This window comes from Oncorhynchus kisutch, linkage group LG16 (assembly GCF_002021735.2).
Source record: "Oncorhynchus kisutch isolate 150728-3 linkage group LG16, Okis_V2, whole genome shotgun sequence".
In the NCBI taxonomy this organism is placed as follows: Eukaryota; Metazoa; Chordata; class Actinopteri; order Salmoniformes; family Salmonidae; genus Oncorhynchus; species Oncorhynchus kisutch.
In genome coordinates, this window is record NC_034189.2 from 17,099,455 (window position 1) to 17,118,733 (window position 19,279).

The window sequence follows — 19,279 nt, forward strand, 5'->3', positions numbered from 1 at the left end:
TTACATCAGATAATCTGGTAGTAAGGTTGCTAGCTAGCACTCCTAGCAATTTATGGTAACTATCTAGCTGGTTAGCATTTATTGCTAGTGAAGATGCTAGCTAGCAAGTTAGCATAAACTAGCACTAACTGACAGGTAGAAACACATTCATAACCATAAAGGGGTAACTATCCCTGGGGGGCAGGGACGTGCCACCAACACACTCATCCAACATATTACTACTTTACTCCAAACTTAAGGCTTTCCTACTTGCATATATATGTGTTTTAATTATAGATCTATCTTCATTGGAATGCATCTACAACTTTTTCAAAATGTCAAAAAATGTGATCAACTTACCACAAAATCGTTTTGTTGAAATATCTCCAACAGTTGTGATGATACAGAGGACATTTGTTGTGGAGCAAGAGCAGTGGCAGCCAGGGAAAGTGTTGGGGAAATAATTTGGTGCCTGTTTCTTATGCCATTAGGGTGAATCCGGATTGCTGGATTGAGTCCAGTTAACATTTTAATTTCTTTGGAGAAATTTGTTTTTGCTAATCTTTTGCTTGTTTTGTAATTTTTTGTTGCCTATTTTGCTGAATTTCTTATCTACCATAATCACAGCTACCATCACAACCATTACTTTGTGGACGAAACCGCACATTTTGCACTTTATCCTTTGCCTCCTGCCTGTCCTTAAGACCATAACACATGTTTTCCTTTACAAGTCTATGTAACTGACAAACAAGACAAACATCTATTACATTCTCTTCCTAGAGATATTGCATATCAGACTTTTTCTCTCCCTCTCTATCTTGCTCTCTCAGTCTCTCTCTCCGTTTCTGGGAATTACATAAGTCTGTGTGTGTGTGTGTGTGTGTGTGTGTGTGTGTGTGTGTGTGTGTGTGTGTGTGTGTGTGTGTGTGTGTGTGTGTGTGTGTGTGTGTGTGTGTGTGTGTGTGTGTGTGTGTGTGTGCGTGTGCGTGTGTGTGTGGGCTGTGTGGTGTTTTATGTAAGGGAGACCTGGAAGTAAGTATGGGTGACCCCTACACTGCCCTGCACACTCACTGGAGGTGGGAGGTTGTTTATGTTAGTTATAGAGAGCAAAGGATGTGTGTGTATGTGTGTCACGTGTGTTTTCTATTACCATGTTAAATCAGTTTATAAAGACCAGGGAATCGAGTAGGTTCATGAGTTTTTCCTAGTCTGCTATTGTGGTTGGGAGAAACACCTGGCTCTAAATGAATAAAGATAGGTTATGATGATAAAGTTAAACACTTTTTTTAACCCCCTTTTTCGTGGTATCCAATTGGTAGTTAAAGTCATGTCTCATCGCTGTAACTCCCTTACGGACTCGGGAGAGGCGAAGATCAAGAGCCGTGCGTCCTCCGAAACACAACCCAGCCAAGCCGCACTGCTTTTTGACACAACGCCCGCTTAATCCAGAAGCCAGCCGCACCAATGTGTCGGAGGAAACACCGTACACCTGGAGACCGTGTCAGCATGCATTGCTTCCGGCCAAACCCTCCCCTAACCCGAACGACGCTGGGCCAATTGTGCGCCACCCCATAAGTCTCCCGGTCGTGGCTGGCTGCGACAGAACTGGACTCGAACCAGGATGTCTAGAGACACAGCTAGCACTGCGATGCAGTGCCTTAGACCACTGCGTCCCTTCGGGAGGCAAAGTGACACCTTTATGAATTATACTACTGAGACTTGGAGTTCTCATTATACCTCTGGCTAATCATGGTGTTTATTGTCATTTGAGACTTGTTTCTCACTAGAGAACATTTCTTATTTTATAGAAAGGCATTTAGACAACATTAACATTTGAACATTTGATCATTGTGTTATCTTCCTTGTTTCTAAGTGATTTCTCCTACTTGACCGACTCCTATTCTGACGAATGTTATCATCATCAAGTCATCAATGAAAACAATAACAAAAGACTCGTTCCTGTTCAGAATTGCAGCTCACCTGACTGTCTATACGAGGAAGGAGGGTGTTGTATTGTTGTTAACCAGTGGAGAGGAATTACCAGTGCCGGTATAAATACACTTTGTTTGTTTTGTATGCAAGAGAGAAAGTCACGATACTTTCTAGAAATATAAAAGAAGACTTCACCTTGCCAGTAGTTTCCCTGCACTCCTGGTGTGTGTATTTGTGTGTGTGTGGTGTGTATCGCCTCGTGTTGGGAGAGGGGGGTGTTCTTACTGAGTGGGAATGCCTGGTAGGATGTGTAGGCCTCTGTAACCAAGGCAACCATCTGCTGTTATGCTCGCAACGCTCTCCGGCAGCCCACACAATGTCACCACTGTGACATCCAGCCTGCAGTTCTGAGAGAGAGGAAGAGAGAGGGGGGAAAACAAGAGAGACAAGAGAGATTGTGTGTCTGTGTCTGTGTGTTATACATTGACCCCTTCCTGTGTTCTATCTAGATGCAGGGGGATCTAGGGTCCCAGCGGAGTTTCAGTGTGTTGGACCGACTCCTCCACACACACCCCGTCTGGCTGCAGCTGTCCATCAATGCTGACTCCGCCCTCTATATCCTGCTCAGAGAACCTGTGGGGGTGAGGAGGGGAAAGCCAATCAGATCATTCCATCAATTAATCAATTAACTAAACCTGACTGCCAGTTGAACTGTATCTGTATAGTATAGCTTTCCAATAGAGTAGTATACAAGACAGTCAGGAACTTACTGTACAGTTCCTCACCCCAAGTGTTCACAAAGAACCCTAATAAAACCCAACCTTAGCATACTCTTACTTACTTGTTATTGACAGTTCTTATTGAACAGTTCCATAAGTACTTGTTTAACAATGTTTGTCAATATTTATGGCTGGCCCCTGTGTGTAGACATTCCTGGTGCGTAAGTGCAGCTCCAGCCAGAGGAAGTTGTTGTGTGTCAGAGTGACCGCAGACCGAGCAGCATCCTCCATTAAGGAGTGTCTCATATGTGAGGAAGACTCCAGTGAGTACACATACATGTAGGCTACACCAACATTCTAAACTAACAATGAAACAGTTTCTCAACTCCAGTCCTCAAGTTTCCCCAATAGCACACATTTTTCTTGAACTAGGCAAGTCGGTTAAGAACAAATTCTTATTTACGATGACGCTCTACCGGGGAACAGTGGGTTTACTTCCTTGTTCAGGGGCAGAACGACAGATTTTTACCTTGTCAGCTCAGGGATTCGATTCAGCAACCTTTAGGTTACTGGCCCAACGCTCTAACCGCTAGGCTACCTGAAGCTCTGGACAAACACACCTGATTCAACTCATTGAGGGATTGATAAATAATTGACAAGTTGAATCAGGTGTGCTTGTCCAGGACTAAAATTAAAATGTGTTCTGTTGGGGGTACTGGAGGACTGGAGTTGAGAAACACTGCTCTAAACTAACAATCAAACACTTGAACAGTTTCAGTCACACACAGTACTGCATGTGATCAACATCCACTGTGAATCAATGAAAGATCAAGCCCGGCTCCACGAGGAGACAAAAGGGGACTTAGCCCCCTCAGTTGAAGCTTGTGCCACCTCAGTTGTAGTTTTATGCCCCTAAATAAACGATTGAGTGACAGGTTGGTGCAAAATCTGTATCAGCGCTGTATCAGGGCTATGAAAGGCCACTGGGTGGTTAGGTATGTCTCCTTTGGGTTTTCATAAAAGTGGGGGGGAAACGCTGCTCATCTGTGGTAGGTTATGTGGAAAATGAGATACGCCTCCATCTGTAATATTTGATCTGGATTTAGAAGAACCCGGTCAAGTTTACAATTGAAGCTCCTTCACTCAACTCTGCCTCACCACTACAGAGTTAAGTTAGCTTCTTAGCTAGCTTTAAAAGACATTTGTGTTATTACCCTAGAGCTCTAGCCAGTTAATCTGCCACCGCCACGATGGATATCGGAAATCAAACCACCAAGGCCGCCGCCAAACCCAGCAGGGATGATGCTGCTGGGCACCAGCTATTCCACTACCCCTTCCCCGACTGTTCCTGACTATCTTGGGACAGAGGAGCCAGCCCAGGTTAGCCTAGAATCCTACCCTAGCCGCAGGTTTTCTGCCCAAAAACGTTTATTTAATAGCAACTGGTTCATAGGAAGAGAGTGACTGGAGTCCTCGGTTACTGCAGATGCGGCATTTTGGTTTCCATGTCAAAAGTTCTGTGTTGGGTCCAATGCTAACGCAGACAAGGCCTTCACCCAAGCTGGGTATTCTAACTGGAAGAATGCTATTGATGGTCCCAAAGGATTCGCTAGGAATCCTCCAGCAAGGAGCATTTCAAATGCACTGCACTGTGGTAAGGAACTAGTATTCGGATGCATTCACATAGGATAATTCACCTATTTCAAACAGCCTATCTATCTTGTAGCCTATATTCATTGCCTAACAGGCCTTTCTTCAGTGTGTAGGTCGCTGTCCATTGTGCTGATACAGCACAGCGGAGATGAGTTACAGATTTCACGCCAACCTGTCACTTCAAAAGCACTCACTGGTCTAGCAGTCTCAGCATTTTAGCTTTATGTTTATTATGGTATAGCGTGATATAAGCAGAATTCAATATAATTCCAATGCAGGAACTCCCAAAAATTGTGCCCCCTCACTGATTTCAACTGCCCCCTTATTCACTTTATCCTTTCCCTGGATCTGTGAAGGGTGCTGCCAAATGTTACAAAGCTGTGATTGGTGTCAAATGCTCTCTGTCCTATCCCCAGCCTTCGCCTTGGAGAGCTCCGCCCTCAGCTTCCCAGACCTCTGCCGATTGGTGGCCTTCTACTGCATCAGCAGGTGATTACCACTACCTTTACCCCATCTACCTGTCAATAACACTGCCACTGCTTTGGTCTATTTTGTCCACAGACTGTAAATACGCTGTAATGGCACTCCCATTACAGAACAGGGCACCTCCATGCTGTTCTAGCCCACTACGGCACACTGTGTTATTTGATAATAAATAACCTCAATATGTGTGTGTTGTCTCCAGGGATGTGCTGCCTTTTCCACTGGAGCTCCCAGAAGCCATTGCTCAGGCCTCCACCCACAGGAAGCTGGAGGCCATCTCCCATATGGGATTAGGTAGGGGTTCATTCAACGGATCTATAGCATACAGATGTAGGATCTTAATTTGATCACTGTTTTGTTGCTGAGTGTGTTCCTGCACAGCAGGAAATGCAAACTTGTTGTGTATTTGAGGTTTAATAAAGGCTTTAAAATGTCAGAATTGATTTTTCCTATGGAAAATATATCAACCCCTACAGAAAATGTCCATTAATTAAAATCCACATAATAATTCACATTTCCTGTTGCTTCAGGATTATTTTCCTGCTGTAGCAAACTGGCTCAAATTAAGATCCAACATCAACATTACATTAGACTGTGGGATGGGGGGATGTGGCGACCTACACACGAGAAAGAGAAGGTGACCTGCCTAAATGACTACCGCCCCGTAGCAATCATGTCGGTAGCCATGAAGTTCTTTTGAAAAGCTGGTCATGGCTCACATCAACACCATCATCCCGGAAACCCTAGACCCACTCCAATTCGCATTGACTCGGTACTGGTACCCCCTGTGTATAGCCTCGTTTTTGGTATTTTATTTTTTACTTTAGTTTATTTGGTCAATATTTTCTTAACTCTATTTCTTGAACTGCATTGTTGTTTAAGGGCTTGTAAGTAAGCATTTCACGGTAAGGTTGTACGAATACAATTTGGTTTGATTTGAAAAGGAGCATAATGTGTCTAGGGGTTGTTTCTGGACTGAGCCTAAATGTTTAGCACAGTAGGATATGGTCTTCAAAGCACTTCAATATCAGTCACTTTATGGCGTGAATCAATTACTTATCCTCTGAACACTACAGTATGAAAATGTTACATACCAGAATCTGGACCGGGAAACATTGTCTTTCTTCTTATTTTCCCCACAACCCGACAGAGTTCTGGAGTTCACTCTCTGACACCCAGAATGGACCTGGGGATCTACAGGCTCCACCCACCATCAAGGCTTCACCCATTACCACCAAGACTCCGCCCACCAGTGCCATGCAGGTCAAGGCGGGTCTGTCCCAGGACCTGTGTTACCTGCTGTCCCGCGGCAGACAGGAGTCTCTCTGCTTCATTAACCCTCTCTTTCTCCAGCTTGAGGTAGTCACCCTTAAGCACAGATCTAGGAACAGATTAGCCCACCACAATTCCTCACCATAACCATTGGGGGAATAAAAATAATGTCTCACCCTGATTCAGTTTACTTGGCTTCCTTCAGCTGGAGGTATAGACTTATAAACACATCAACATGGCTGTAAGTGGGAAGTCATCACAGTTTTTAAAGATGTCACCTTGCAGAGTCTACCTTTTAACCACATCTGGGATCAGTTTTCCCTAAAATTCCTAACCATAACCATTGGGGATAGTGAAAACATATCTATCTGACCCTGAATCAGTCGGTATAGGGACAACTACCTACCTCCTACCTCCTTTCTCCCTCCAGCAGCAACAGCAGCCGCAACAGTCGATCCCGGGGGCGTCCCACAAACGCCACCGCTTCAAACGCAGCATGAGGGTCCGTGTCTCTACAGAGAGCTCCATGACTCTGTCTGGTTGTGGAGGTGGTGGAGGGGGGGCTGGGTCATTCCCCTTGCCCCCACCGGAGAACCCCAAGGACCAGGAGAGGCTCCAGCCCACACCCCTCCAGCCCAGTCCCAAACCGCACAGAAAGGTCCATCCTGGGGCTGGCGTCCTGAGGAAAACCCCTGCACTGTCCCCCATGTCGGCCGAGGATGAGGACCTCGTGCCTGTACCGCCAGCGGTAAGGGTCCCTTTATGATATACACTACCGTTCAAAAGTTTGCGGACACTTAGAAATGTCCTTGTTTTTTAAAGAAAAGCACATTTCCATTAAAATAACATGCAATTGATCAGAAATACAGTGTAGACATTGTTAATGTTGTAAATGGCTATTGTGGCTGACTTTTTTATGTAATATCTACATAGGTCCATTATCAGCAACCATCACTCCTGTGTTCCAATGGCACGTTGTGTTAGCTAATCCAACTTTATCATTTTAAAAGGCTAATTAATCATTAGAAAACACAGCTGAAAACTTTTGTTCTGGTTAATGAAGCAATAAAACAGGCCTTGATAAGACTAGTTGAGTATCTGGAGCATCAGCATTTATGGGTTCGATTACAGGCTCAAAATCACCAGAAACAAAGTCCTTTCTTCTGAAACTCATCCGTTTATTCTTGTTCTGAGAAATGAAGGCTATTCCATGCGAGAAATTGCCAAGAAACTGAAGATCTCGTACAACGTTGTTGTCACGGTCGTCCTCCTCTTCATCTGAAGAGGAGAGGCGAGAAGGATCGGAGGACCAAAATGCGGCGTGATATGTGTTCATCATGAATTTTAATAAAGAAAACACTGAACACTGAAACACTATACAAAAACACTAAACAAAATAACAACCGTGAAGCTAATGCGAGCTGCGCTGAAACAAGCCATCAACATAGACAATCACCCACCAACAAACAGTGCAACCCAGGCTACCTAAGTATGATTCTCAATCAGAGACAACTAATGACACCTGCCTCTGATTGAGAACCATACTAGGCCGAAACATAGAAATCCCAAATCATAGAAAATCAAACATAGACTGCCCACCCAACTCACGCCCTGACCATAGTAAATAAATACAAAACAAAGGAAATAAAGGTCAGAACGTGACAGTTGTGTACTACTCCTTTCACAGAACAGCGCAAAGCCTACAATAGTAATTTACAACACTAACAATGTCTACACTGTATTTCTGATCTATTTGATGTTATTTTAATCAACCATTTTCTTTCAATAGCAAGGACATTTCTAAGTGACCCCAAACTTTTGAACGGTAGTGTATGTCTCTATCCTCTGTCTTATTTTCTCTCTTTTCCTAACTCCCTTTCTTTCTCTCCTGAAAGCACACATCCAGTCAATACACTGACCAGCTGATGCATCGTATAAAGATATGACCTTGACTCCGTCTCTCCCCAGGCTCCAACAGATCCTCCAGTGGGGGAGGTAGAGGAGGACCCATCTGCTCCAGAGGAGCCCAGCATCGAAGAGGCGTGCTTGGCCTTGGAGGGCCACCCAGCCCCCTCTCTGGCCCAACTGGACAGCAGCAGCTCTTTCAGCAGTCTGGAGGAAGAGGACCCAGGAGCAGAAGCAGAGGACCAGTTCTTCAAACAACCAAACCCCAACCCTCAGCACCGCCCGCCCCTGGTGCGCTCACGGGGGGGTCACGGAGGCCTGCAGAGGATGAGCGCGGCGTTTGTGTGTTTCTTTGCTCCAGAGAAGAGGCTCGCCAGGCTGGTGGAGGAGCTATCCAGGGAACGGAGGTCAGCAAAACCACTTATAAATATAGAGAGAGACTTTGGGAAAACTTGATGCCATGTTTGTGCATTTGAACATTCAATTTTTCTGTTCGATTTGGGGGGGGGGGGGGGGGGGGGGGGATCTTGTTCTAATCCTACACATTAATTGACGTGGCAGTGTTTAAAATTCCTAAATGAAATGCTATTGGTTGATATTGCCCATAGGGAGCTAACATGGCTTCCGTGGAATTGTGTAGTGTCATGTAAACTCATCATGTTTATGGTGGGAAAACCTCAATGTCCAAACTCTCTGTCTCTGGAGGTCTGCGTTTGGTTCCTTGGTCCAGGAGTTCCTCCAGAAGCAGAAAGAGGAGCTGAGAGGGGTCTTGACCCAGGCTGCCTCTTCATCGTCGTCTTCCTCGCCGAAGTCCTCCTTGGCGGTGCTCCAGGGGCTGCGGTGCTTCTTGTCCCAGGCCAAGAGCTTCCTGCTAGACAGCGGAGAACTGTCGCCCCCCCTAGAGACCCTGGTGCCCGACAACGAGAAAGGTACCACCATTCTCACCTAAGGATGCAAGGAGGAAAAAAGAGGATAGAGGAAGAAATAGAGAGAGAGGAATATATCATAAGAATGGGAGAGATACTGAGGAGAGGCAGGAATTGAAAGGGGCAGGATCTTCAGTAACTTCAGGTGTTCAGCATCAAACACACAAAACAGATTGATACGATACACAGGACATTACAAATACTTTTAAATGCCGCAAAGCAAGCCCATATAATATTCACTAAAGACTATAACACAGATATTATTCGATATTATCAGCATGTCAATTGGGGAAAGCATTACCACCACTGTCTCTTGGTTTGACAGGATGTATAATAACACAGTAAACCCATAGAGAGAGACATAGATCTATGGAAACAACAGGCTAGCTTTAGATGAGACTCAGACAGACTGTCCAGAGGCTTTTACTGAAAAGGTATTATCACTGCGTAGGGGGTAGCTTTTCATCCATGAGTTCATATTGTCTCTAGGATTTATAAAGCTTTGCTAGCCAAGCCAGAGAACTACATCTATCACATTTAGCCTGCCAAATATCTCTGTACGTTGCTGGATGGGAGATATAAGACATTCATTCATTGATATTTCTTATTTCGGGGGGGGGGGACTACGGGGGATGGTTGGTGTGTGTGTGTGTGTGTGTGTGTGTGCTGAGGCTTTTGGAGAGAGTAGAGTGGACTCCACACTCACATTTGCGTCGGTGGAGGCATTTTCATTTTTTTTCTCCCTCATCGTTTATCATTCAAAGATATCACAGTCCCACGCGCACTTGAAGAGCAGCACGATTCTCAGGCTGGAGGGAGAGAGAGGGAGAGCGGGAGGAAGGGGGGGGGGGCGAGAGATGGAGGGAGGGGGAGAGAGAGATGGCAGGAGAGAGAGGAAGGGAGCGAGGGATGGAAGGGGAGAGAGATATGGAGAGAGGGATGGAAGGGGAGAGAGAGAAATAGAGGAAGAAAGCGAGGCAGGACGAGGACTGGGTATTGATGTAGAGCTGACATTAGCTTTATGTGTGTTGGACAATGTCAGCCTAGTCAGGGAATCCTGTGACCCTCCACTTCCCCCTGTCCCTCAGTAATGATTAATCATTTCCTGACTGAACAAGTGGGTGGTATGTGTAGTGTGTGTATGAGTGGGTGTTGTGTTGTGTGTATGAGTGTGTGTTGTGTGTGTATAGGTCTGTGTTGTGTTATGGGTATGTGTTGTGTGTGATATGAGTGTACAGAACTGGTACGTTGTTATTTTAGATAAATGTTTGTAATCTGAAATAAAGTAAATCTTTCATACAATATGTTTCCTTATAATCTTCAACTACTACTGTGTGTGTGTGTGTGTGTTTTATGCATGTTTGTTTGTGTGTGTGCATGCTCATGCGTGTGTGTGTGCGTGTGTGCGTACCTATGTATGTGTTCCCCCATGCAGACATAGCCCTGGAGAAGGCCATGTTTGGCTGTGTGCTGAAACCTCTGAGGGTGCTGCTAGACCAGGCCCTCCTCTCCCTCCACAGACAGGACGGCTCCACCCAGCACCTGGCCTCTAGTCTCCTGGCCTGCCAAGAGGGGGCGATGGAACGCCTCGGAGTGCTGGTGGGCGTGCCCGACACACGCGGTGTGGAGAGGGTGAGGCAGAAGCTGGGCCTCATGCAGCGCACCCACTCACCCATAGACAAGGTGCTGCTGCTGCTGCAGGTCTGCAAGTCGGTCCAGAAGGCCATGGGGGCCCTCCACGATGGTGGTGAGTCGGCCTTCAATTTGCCTAATCTTAAACGTCAAATAAAGTAACCACAGCCAGTGATTATCTATTATAAATAGAAACATTTGAAGAACACCATTTATTTACCTGTTATAATCTAGAAGCTGTTATCAACTGTCATAATCAATCAATCTGTTAAAGCTGTCTTGTACCATCCTCTTCCTGCTCCCAGGACAGGAAGTGAGCTCTGAGGACTTCCTGCCGGCGCTGTCCTATGTGATAGTGATGTGTAACACGCCTCAGATCCTACTGGAGGTGGAGTACATGATGGAACTACTAGAGCCCTCCTGGCTCACTGGGGAGGGTACGCACTATACCCAAACTACACCCTAACTACACCCCTTATAGCCTACACCCCTTATAGCCTACATCCCTTCCACCTTAAAGCTTACCGCATGCTTCCCAGTCGAAACAGTATTATGGCGAAATTTGGTGCCATTTTTGTTTCCTGGGAGGTTTTATTAACACTGAACATAAATGCTAGATTATTTGGAGGTTTTTGAATAACTTCCTCAACACTTTAACTGAATGTATCAATAAGACTTTTAATAACACTGCTAGCTTATTTGGGGTTAACTGTTTTGAACTCCAAGCACAGATAGGACACATGGAAATGCATTTCCTTAGGCATTAATCATGAAAACACGTTTATTTTTATTGTGACACAGTGTCCGTGAGATTCAAATCTATAATATTCTGTTCTTGATCCATGGAACTAGTCCACTAAGCTACTAGGATGGAGCTAGCATGCCATGATTTTTTACACATACAAAGCTAATTTACTTAACAAAAGGCATGACATAGCACAAGTGGGGAGGGGGGGACTTTTGCTCCTCTATTGTTCCTCAAGCAAGGGGCCGATGACATCAGACCAACTCCTTCACTGCCTTACTCCTTGGAGTTTGTAGTTGTCTCTAAAAAAACAACTATTTTACTCAAAACATATTTTTTAGAGTGTGTACTTTACTGTATTTACACTTGGGATATTGCCTTTCAACCGTAAAAGTTTTTTTTAAATCACTGGAGAACATCTTTAGGATCAGGTGCGGCCAATTAGTGGGCGCAGCCAACACACCTGAACACACTTAATAAGATAGAGGATAGGGAGAGTTGTGTTGATGCTGAGAACGGAATGTATGTTTTGAAATAACATTCTTAGAATGTTCCTCTGAACGTTACTAAAGTTTTCTTCTAGTTTTTATGGAAACATTTTTTTACGTTTTCGGAACAATTTGAGAACATGACATTAAATAGAACCATGAGGGAACCTCTAGGAAACGTTATGCGGATGCACTGAAATTCCCACAGAAGAACTTTGTTTCTTAACGTTCTTGGAAAAATTTGAGAACATTCCCAACGTCAAACCAGTTGGAGAATATTCCTAGAATATTACCAAAACCAGTTGGAGAATATTCCTAGAATATTACCAAAATGGAAATTAAATGTAACAATGTTTTAACTTTTAGGAAAAGTTCTGTTAACCATAATTACTCCTGTAAATTGCTCTGGATTAGAGCGTCTGCCAAATGACTGGCCCAGCATTGTCCAGGTTGGGGGAGGGTTTGGCCGGGGGGGGGCTTTACTTGGCTCATCACGCTTTAGCGACTCCTTGTGGCGGGCCGGGCGCCCGCAGGCTGACCTCGGTTGTCAATTGAACTGTGTTTCCTCTGACACATTGGTGCTGCTGGCTTTCAGGTTAATCGGGTGGGTGTTAAGAAGCAGCATGGTTTGACGGGTTTCGGAGGACGCATGACTCGACCTTCGCCTCTCCCGAACCCTTTACACTTCTGGGAATTGGCCTATGTGGATAGGGCTAAATTGAAATGTTTCTTACAGAAGAAATATGAAAGCATATGCAGTGTAATGGTTGCAATTGAAAGGGAACAGTTTGGAGATAATGGGAAAATAATTAGACCAAAGGTGAGTACACAGTTCACCTGACACAAGACATTACACTGTTGATGTGTATTTTACATTTACTGTACTTTTTGCTGCATTTGTTAACAACGAAATCTGAAAATCCTGTGGATACAGTAAAATGAGAAGATTATGATAAGATTATTCCTGGAAAATGTGGGGTAAGCACAACATGAGACAAAAACATGACATGGGTTTGAGTGAGAGGAGTAACTGGAGTCTCAGTGGCCACACACCTCTCCCAAAGTGTGCACGGTTCCTAAGCAATTTCAATGTACTTTTATGACTCCAAGAAGAGTCTTCAACTACAAGCTGCTATTTTGAGCTCTCCAAGCTGTGCTGCTGAGGAACTAGAGCAATCACAGTTTTAGTTGTTTTCTTTGGAACACAGCCCTACATCCCTGCCATCACACAATTACTGTTGTTGTTTGCGCAATCCAAAAATGGTCTGGGTCAGCTGGGCATCATTTCAAAGCTTGTTCTATTGCCAACATGACTACCTAAGCTATCAAATATGATTTTAAAGTGTTAGGCTGGGGTTACACAACGTTGTGTAATGGCAGCCTAAGGCTTTCACAAGGCCATTCAGAGAAACGGATCGTACTGTTGGTGCGCATAGAGAGGAGTCATGCGGCAAAATGGAGTCATAATAAACAAATCAGAGACTCATTCTGTTCAGAACAACCCAGGGTATGACGCCATGTCATCTTGTAACCACATCAAACATATTCATCAGAAACATTGACACTGCATATGACATGAGTTTTATGATTTGGAAGTGCACATTTGGACTCACAGGTGTTTGCTTGGATCACATCAGTGGTATTTATTATAATCCTCAACGTCTCCTCTTTCAAAATACATAGTCCTCTCAATTTGCAGCATTTCCCTCCCTCAGACAACAAAGAATGTGTAAAAGTAGCCCAATTAAGAAGGGATGGGGACAACTTGTCGCGCGCGGAGCTGAATTTCAGAACATCTGTCAGTCAAAACCCATGTATAGCATGTTATTGTACACCCACAACGTTCCAATTTAGGAGCTTATCAGTGCTCAAATCTGCCGTTTTCAACCCGTATTCGGGTATGAGTGTAAAGGGCTACATGTGCTGCGAATGTTCCAAAGCCAAGCAACTAACCTGCACCGTTCCCAGAACGTTGTGGGAAGGTTGTATGCAAAATAACCCTAGGACAACCACACTCACCAAGCTCTAAGAAACATATGGTTCTCAGTATGTTATGTGGTAGCTGGTTTACCCTCTCCACCCCAAAGGAGAGGGCACCACTACGAACTACACCCTTTTCCTTTATACACTCTACCTCTAAAATAACATTGCGGATAATGAAGACAACATAACTGTGGTCTTGGTGGATATTTAGATGCCATTCACAGTCACTGTATTGACATTTAGCTGTGCCCCCACCCACTCTCCCAGGTGGCTACTACCTGACCAGTGTCTATGCCAGCCTCTGTCTGATCCAGAGCCCTGAAGCGAAGGGGGACCAAGTCCCCCCAGGAGGTCTGACCCGCGAGGCCCTGGACGGGCTGAGGGAGTGGGGCCGCAGACGCAGCCTGGAAGCCAAGAGCAACCGTGAGAGACAACAGAACCAGGTGAAACACTAGCTCCTGGGTAACGTTTTCCCCTGGGTAACCATAAGCATTAGTGGGGAAACTGCCAAACTGACCCAAGATCAGTGTCTAGGGGCAGCTTCACCATATTCTGAGACTCCACTCGACACCAGACCTGGATTTAAATAGCCTGGATTTAAATGCGTTTTCTTTCAAATACTTCAGCTGCACAGGATTGAGATGACAAAGGAATAGTCCCAAAAGAGCAAACCCCACCCATCTATAACTCCAGACAGACGCACCCTCCTTGTGCTTGTTATTCGCCAGAATCATGACCGCCATTCACCAGCTAACATAGTATGGTGGATAGCTGGTTAGTGACGTGAGGAATACTGACTCCCTTCAAATAGCAGCTTGCTAAAAACCCCCTCCTTTGTCCTAGTATTTGATTCGTCCCCAAATGATGACCATTCACTACATGAAATGGTACAAACACTGTAGTTAGCTAGTCAGTCACGTGGGCTACTCACTCTCTTCAAATAGCAGCTAGCTAAAACACACGTACACACCACACATCTGCCAGCAGATTTGCTGTACTGCCACTGAGGGAGATCAGTGAGCTAGCTAAGTGTTATGAAGAAGTGGGCGGTCAGATAGCATGAAATTTACTGAGCAGCAGCAACCCACTGAAGAGAGGAGAGCAAACACAATATGCACACGGACAGTGAGGAGCTCAGTGACTCTGTAAGTTGCAGCTTTTTAATGTTGTTTAATGATGTGGTTCATGGGGAACTTGCTGATTTGACTGTGTCCGGTATGTGAGAGTGTTAATAAAGGGTGTTTGGGAATGGGCAGGTTGTGTTATATGGAGGCAGGTGGTACTGTAGGTGGTTCTCCTATTATGTAATATAGTATATACCCAACGTTTCGACTGGTTGTGGCACACTGTATTTACATGTAGTATAGATGTATATTATTGTACTTTGGTGTAGGCTATTTCTGTGTCAGTGTATGGATTCGTTTTGTTAGGATGTTAGGATGAAGGGACAGTGTGGTTTAATGGAGCTGTGTACGTGTGTTTAAAGTGTGTGTTTAAAGTAGAAAAGTAAAAGTGTTGAATTTGTTTGAATATTAAGGCAATGCATGAAGACTGTTGGACTGTATTCATTGTAGAATATTTTGAAACTGATTGGTATTGATTTATTATGAGGAATGTGCATTTGTGGTGTATCGCCTACAGTATGTAATGCTGTGTAACGAACAGTAGCCCATTGAGGCTCTGTATACTACTAGCTCTCACAGTCTCACGTCAGAATTAGACTTTCATCTGTGTTTCTCAAATGTCAAATTTCAAAGTTGTTCCAAACCTCACATTTCAAAGTGTTAAGGTTAAGTTTCGGCATTAACTCAAAATTTTTAACGTTAGGGTTAAAATGAGACATTAACGCAGAATTCTTAAGGTTAGACATTAACTCAGAATTCTTAAGGTTAGACATTAACTCTGAATTCTTAAGGTTAGACATTAACTCTGAATTCTTAAGGTTAGGCATTAACTCTGAATTCTTAAGGTTAGGCATTAACTCTGAATTCTTAAGGTTAGGCATTAACTCTGAATTCTTAAGGTTAGGCATTAACTCTGAACTTTCTATCGCTGGATTCAAACATGCAACCTTTGGAATCAGAGGCAGATGCTTACGCCCATCCACCACCCCTGTCCACAACCGAAACAGTGCTCACTGTTGCCCCTAGTGGCCGGTTTCCACCTCATCTCCCAACATCCTCAGACATCGAATACTGACTTGTATCCCGGGTGACGTCCTGGTGTATTATGTACTGTTTACAGTATTGAGTTAGTTTGGTTTAAATGAATGGACGACAGTATATTATTTTGAAGCACTCTAATCTTCGTGAGTCTTCTGACGGCTATGTTATAAAGGCTGTTTATGTGAGTTAACAAGATTATACATTTTGTAACTCATTTTGAGTGTGTGTTTCTGTTTGTTTGTGTGTGTGTGTGCCTGTGTGCGTATCTTTGCTTGTATGTGTTTCTCTCTGTACAGAGGTGTGTTCGGGTACTGTTCCAGGACGGCGAGCGCAGCGCTGTGCGGACGCTGCAGTGGAGAGCCGGGGAGAGCAGCGAGGCCCTAGCCCGGCTCTGTGCCTCCACCTTCGGAGTCTCCGAGCCCCAGGACTACACCCTCTACTGGAGGTCCGGGGGGGAGATGAGGACCCTTCCCACCCAGACACAGCCTCAGGACCTGGCCAGCCACAGTGAGGGAGGCCCCTCTCTCTCCTACCTTCGCACGGACCACGACTTCAGCAAGATGCGTCGCCTGACCAGAGGGGGAGCTGTGGACCTGGGGGAGTCCGTGTGTGAGGAGTGAAGGAGGGAGGGCGATGGAAGGAAGGAGGGCGATGGAGGGAGGAAGAGGAGGTGGAAGAGTTCTTCTCTGATCTCAGCGTTTTTCGATTTATTGATTGATTAAAAAAGCTGTGTTGTGTCTTGGACGTGTTGTCATAACTACAGCTCTCACTAAAGACTAAGGGGCAAGTCTCAATTGGCACCCTATTCCATAGTGGAGGTTTAAAAGTTGTGCACTGCACTGTATGGGCTCTGGTAAATAGGGTGTCACTTGAGACTCAGCCGTAGAGGAAGGGCAGATTGGTTGTCTATTATTCACATCACTTCTGTCAATCTGCTGCTCCTTGGTTGGAACCATAGAATTAGAATGAATTCTATAAATTATATTTCTATGTTCAGAACCCTGTTGTTAAGGGTTGGGGGGGGGGGGGCCTAAAACACTAGCTACCGGTATGTCCTTGCTACTGTAACGTAAGAGCGACGGAAATATTTTTTGTAAGACCGAACCTCAATACCAAAGTTAAGAAAGTAAAGTCATACACATAGGAATGTGTGCAGCTCCGAGGACAATCTTTGCTTTAAGGTTCTTTTGACTTATTTACAGTGTTACAGATAAAGAAGGAGTGAATAAGAGCCAATACAGGCAAACGCCATGAAGCCATTTTGGATTGTGAGTCTGAGGTACTGTTGATGTTGGCTCTGCCACCTCTAGTCACTTACTGTTGACAGGGTGGTGGGAAAACCATGTTTTAACTTTACAAATAGAAAACTGGTTTGAGGAATTTTGTTGAAAGGCACAATATTTCCTTGTTTTAAGATTTTTGCCAACTGAATGTCTCTTCATGCTAAAAACGGACACATTTGTCAAAATAATTACTTTTTTTCTGTTTCACTTTCTATTACTGTTTCCATTGAACTGCTTTAATATTCCATGATAAAAGTAGCTTCTGAGAGAAAATACCATCTACGTGACAATGGCCAATAAAACCATGTTATGCCTCATGGCGATTAGCTGAATGTAAAGTCACCTAAGTGGCCATGGTGATGACTCCTGCTGCAGATCATCTTTGCCAACTGACTGTTCAACTTAATGTTAACACTTATAATGTATTATTACAATAATGAATTGTTTCAACAACAAAAAAAGGTGGAATAGTTATATTGAGTATGAATCACAGATTTCTAAAAAGGAAAGTGAGATATTTACCTTTATGGAAGCTTTCACTGGAGAAGGGGTTCTTTAAAGAAGAACAAGGACACATTGAGGACTATTGCATGCTCTTTTCATTGAATGTAAAGACTTTGCTGGTTTCGTATGTGATGCATGTGTTGACTGTGTTGAAAAAGGCAACATAATGGCATTCACTATTTCATTGGCTGTATAACACATTGCTGTATTTTGTCCAGTAATACAAAATCGCAATAAAATTGCATTATCTGTTCATAGTGCTACTACATGATGTGTTCTTTGCTTATCAGTGTTTGATGCGTACAATCTGTATTAATGTCATGTTGAAGTTACAGTATATTGCTAAGGGAATATTACAAGTCACCACTGGGAGGCAGCAAATTACTTATACACTGAGTATACAAAACACAAGGAACACCTTCCTAATATTGTTGCACCCCACCCCTTCCTCCTTACCTCCCAGTACCTACTGCCATACCCCATTCAAAGGTACTTCAATATTTTGTCTTGCACATTCACCCTCTGAATGGCACACACACACAATCCATGTCTCAATTGTCTCAAGGCTTAAAAACCCATTAGCCTGTCTCCTCCCCTTCATCTACACTCATTTGAAGGGGATTTAACAAGTGACATCAATAAGGGATCATAGCTTAATTCGACATCTTAGTCATTTAGCAGACGCTCTTATCCAGAGTGACTTACAGTCCATGGAAATCAAAACCACAACCCTGGCTTTGCTAGCGCCACGCTCTACCAACTGAGCCACACGGGACCACAGCCTTCGCCTGGATTCACCTGGTCAGTCTATGGAAAGAGCCAGGTGTTCTTAATGTTTGTATACTCTGTACATTGTTTTGCTATGCTTGAATTGGAATTTCAAGGAATCTCCTGAATTGAAATGGAAATAACCCAAACCCTTCCCAGTACATCAAAGCACAACTGTCACAAAATCTTTGAATAATCATATTCTCTCCACTGTCAGAATGAACAAATATGTATTTACATAAATTATTTATGACAGAGAATACGTAATAAAAAACATTTTTTGAAGACACAAATTATTGTCCAATAGAAATGGCTATTCGCCAGTGGTGGAAAAAGTACCCAATTGTCATACTTGAGTAAAAGTAAAGATACCTTAGTAGAGAATAACTCAAGTAAAAGTGAAAGTCATCCAGTAAAATACTACTTGAGTAAAAGTCTCAAAATATTTAGTTTTAAATGTACTTAAGTATCAAAAGGAAATGTAATTGCCAAAATATACTTAAGTATCAAAAGTAAAAGTATAAATCACTTCACATTCCTTAAATTAAGCAAACCAGACAGCACAATATTCTTGTTTTATTCGGACATAATTTACAAACTAAGGATTTGTGTTTAGAAAATCTGCCAGATCAGAGGTAAAAGGGATGACCAGGGATATTCTCTCGTGTGTGAATTTGACCATTTTCTTGTCTTACTAAGTATTCGAAATGTAACGAGTACTTCTGGGTTTCAGGGAAAATGTATGGAGTAAAAAGTACATTATTTTATTTAGGAATGTAATGGAGAAAAAGTAAAAGTAGTCAAACATATAAAAGTACAGATACCCCAAAAAACTACAGAAC

General features: G+C 43.8%; 1 protein-coding gene across 2 annotated transcripts in view; it reads left to right on the forward strand.

Annotated features, from left to right (window-relative positions):
• rin1b (Ras and Rab interactor 1b) overlaps window positions 1-17,940 on the forward strand; it is a 35,298-nt gene extending 17,358 nt beyond the window's left edge. Inside the window, exons 2-13 of one of the 2 annotated variants that reach the window (XM_031791887.1) lie at window positions 2,421-2,552; window positions 2,839-2,953; window positions 4,700-4,772; window positions 4,969-5,060; window positions 5,917-6,125; window positions 6,469-6,786; window positions 8,007-8,350; window positions 8,649-8,872; window positions 10,305-10,616; window positions 10,807-10,938; window positions 13,985-14,160; window positions 16,179-17,940. In XM_031791887.1, coding sequence (XP_031647747.1) covers window positions 2,421-2,552; window positions 2,839-2,953; window positions 4,700-4,772; window positions 4,969-5,060; window positions 5,917-6,125; window positions 6,469-6,786; window positions 8,007-8,350; window positions 8,649-8,872; window positions 10,305-10,616; window positions 10,807-10,938; window positions 13,985-14,160; window positions 16,179-16,502 — 2,451 coding nt within the window. In that variant the 3' untranslated portion in view covers window positions 16,503-17,940. The remainder of the gene's footprint in view (window positions 1-2,420; window positions 2,553-2,838; window positions 2,954-4,699; window positions 4,773-4,968; window positions 5,061-5,916; window positions 6,126-6,468; window positions 6,787-8,006; window positions 8,351-8,648; window positions 8,873-10,304; window positions 10,617-10,806; window positions 10,939-13,984; window positions 14,161-16,178) is intronic. The other variant, XM_031791888.1, reaches the window with a different exon arrangement.
• The last annotated feature ends 1,339 nt before the right edge of the window (window positions 17,941-19,279 follow it).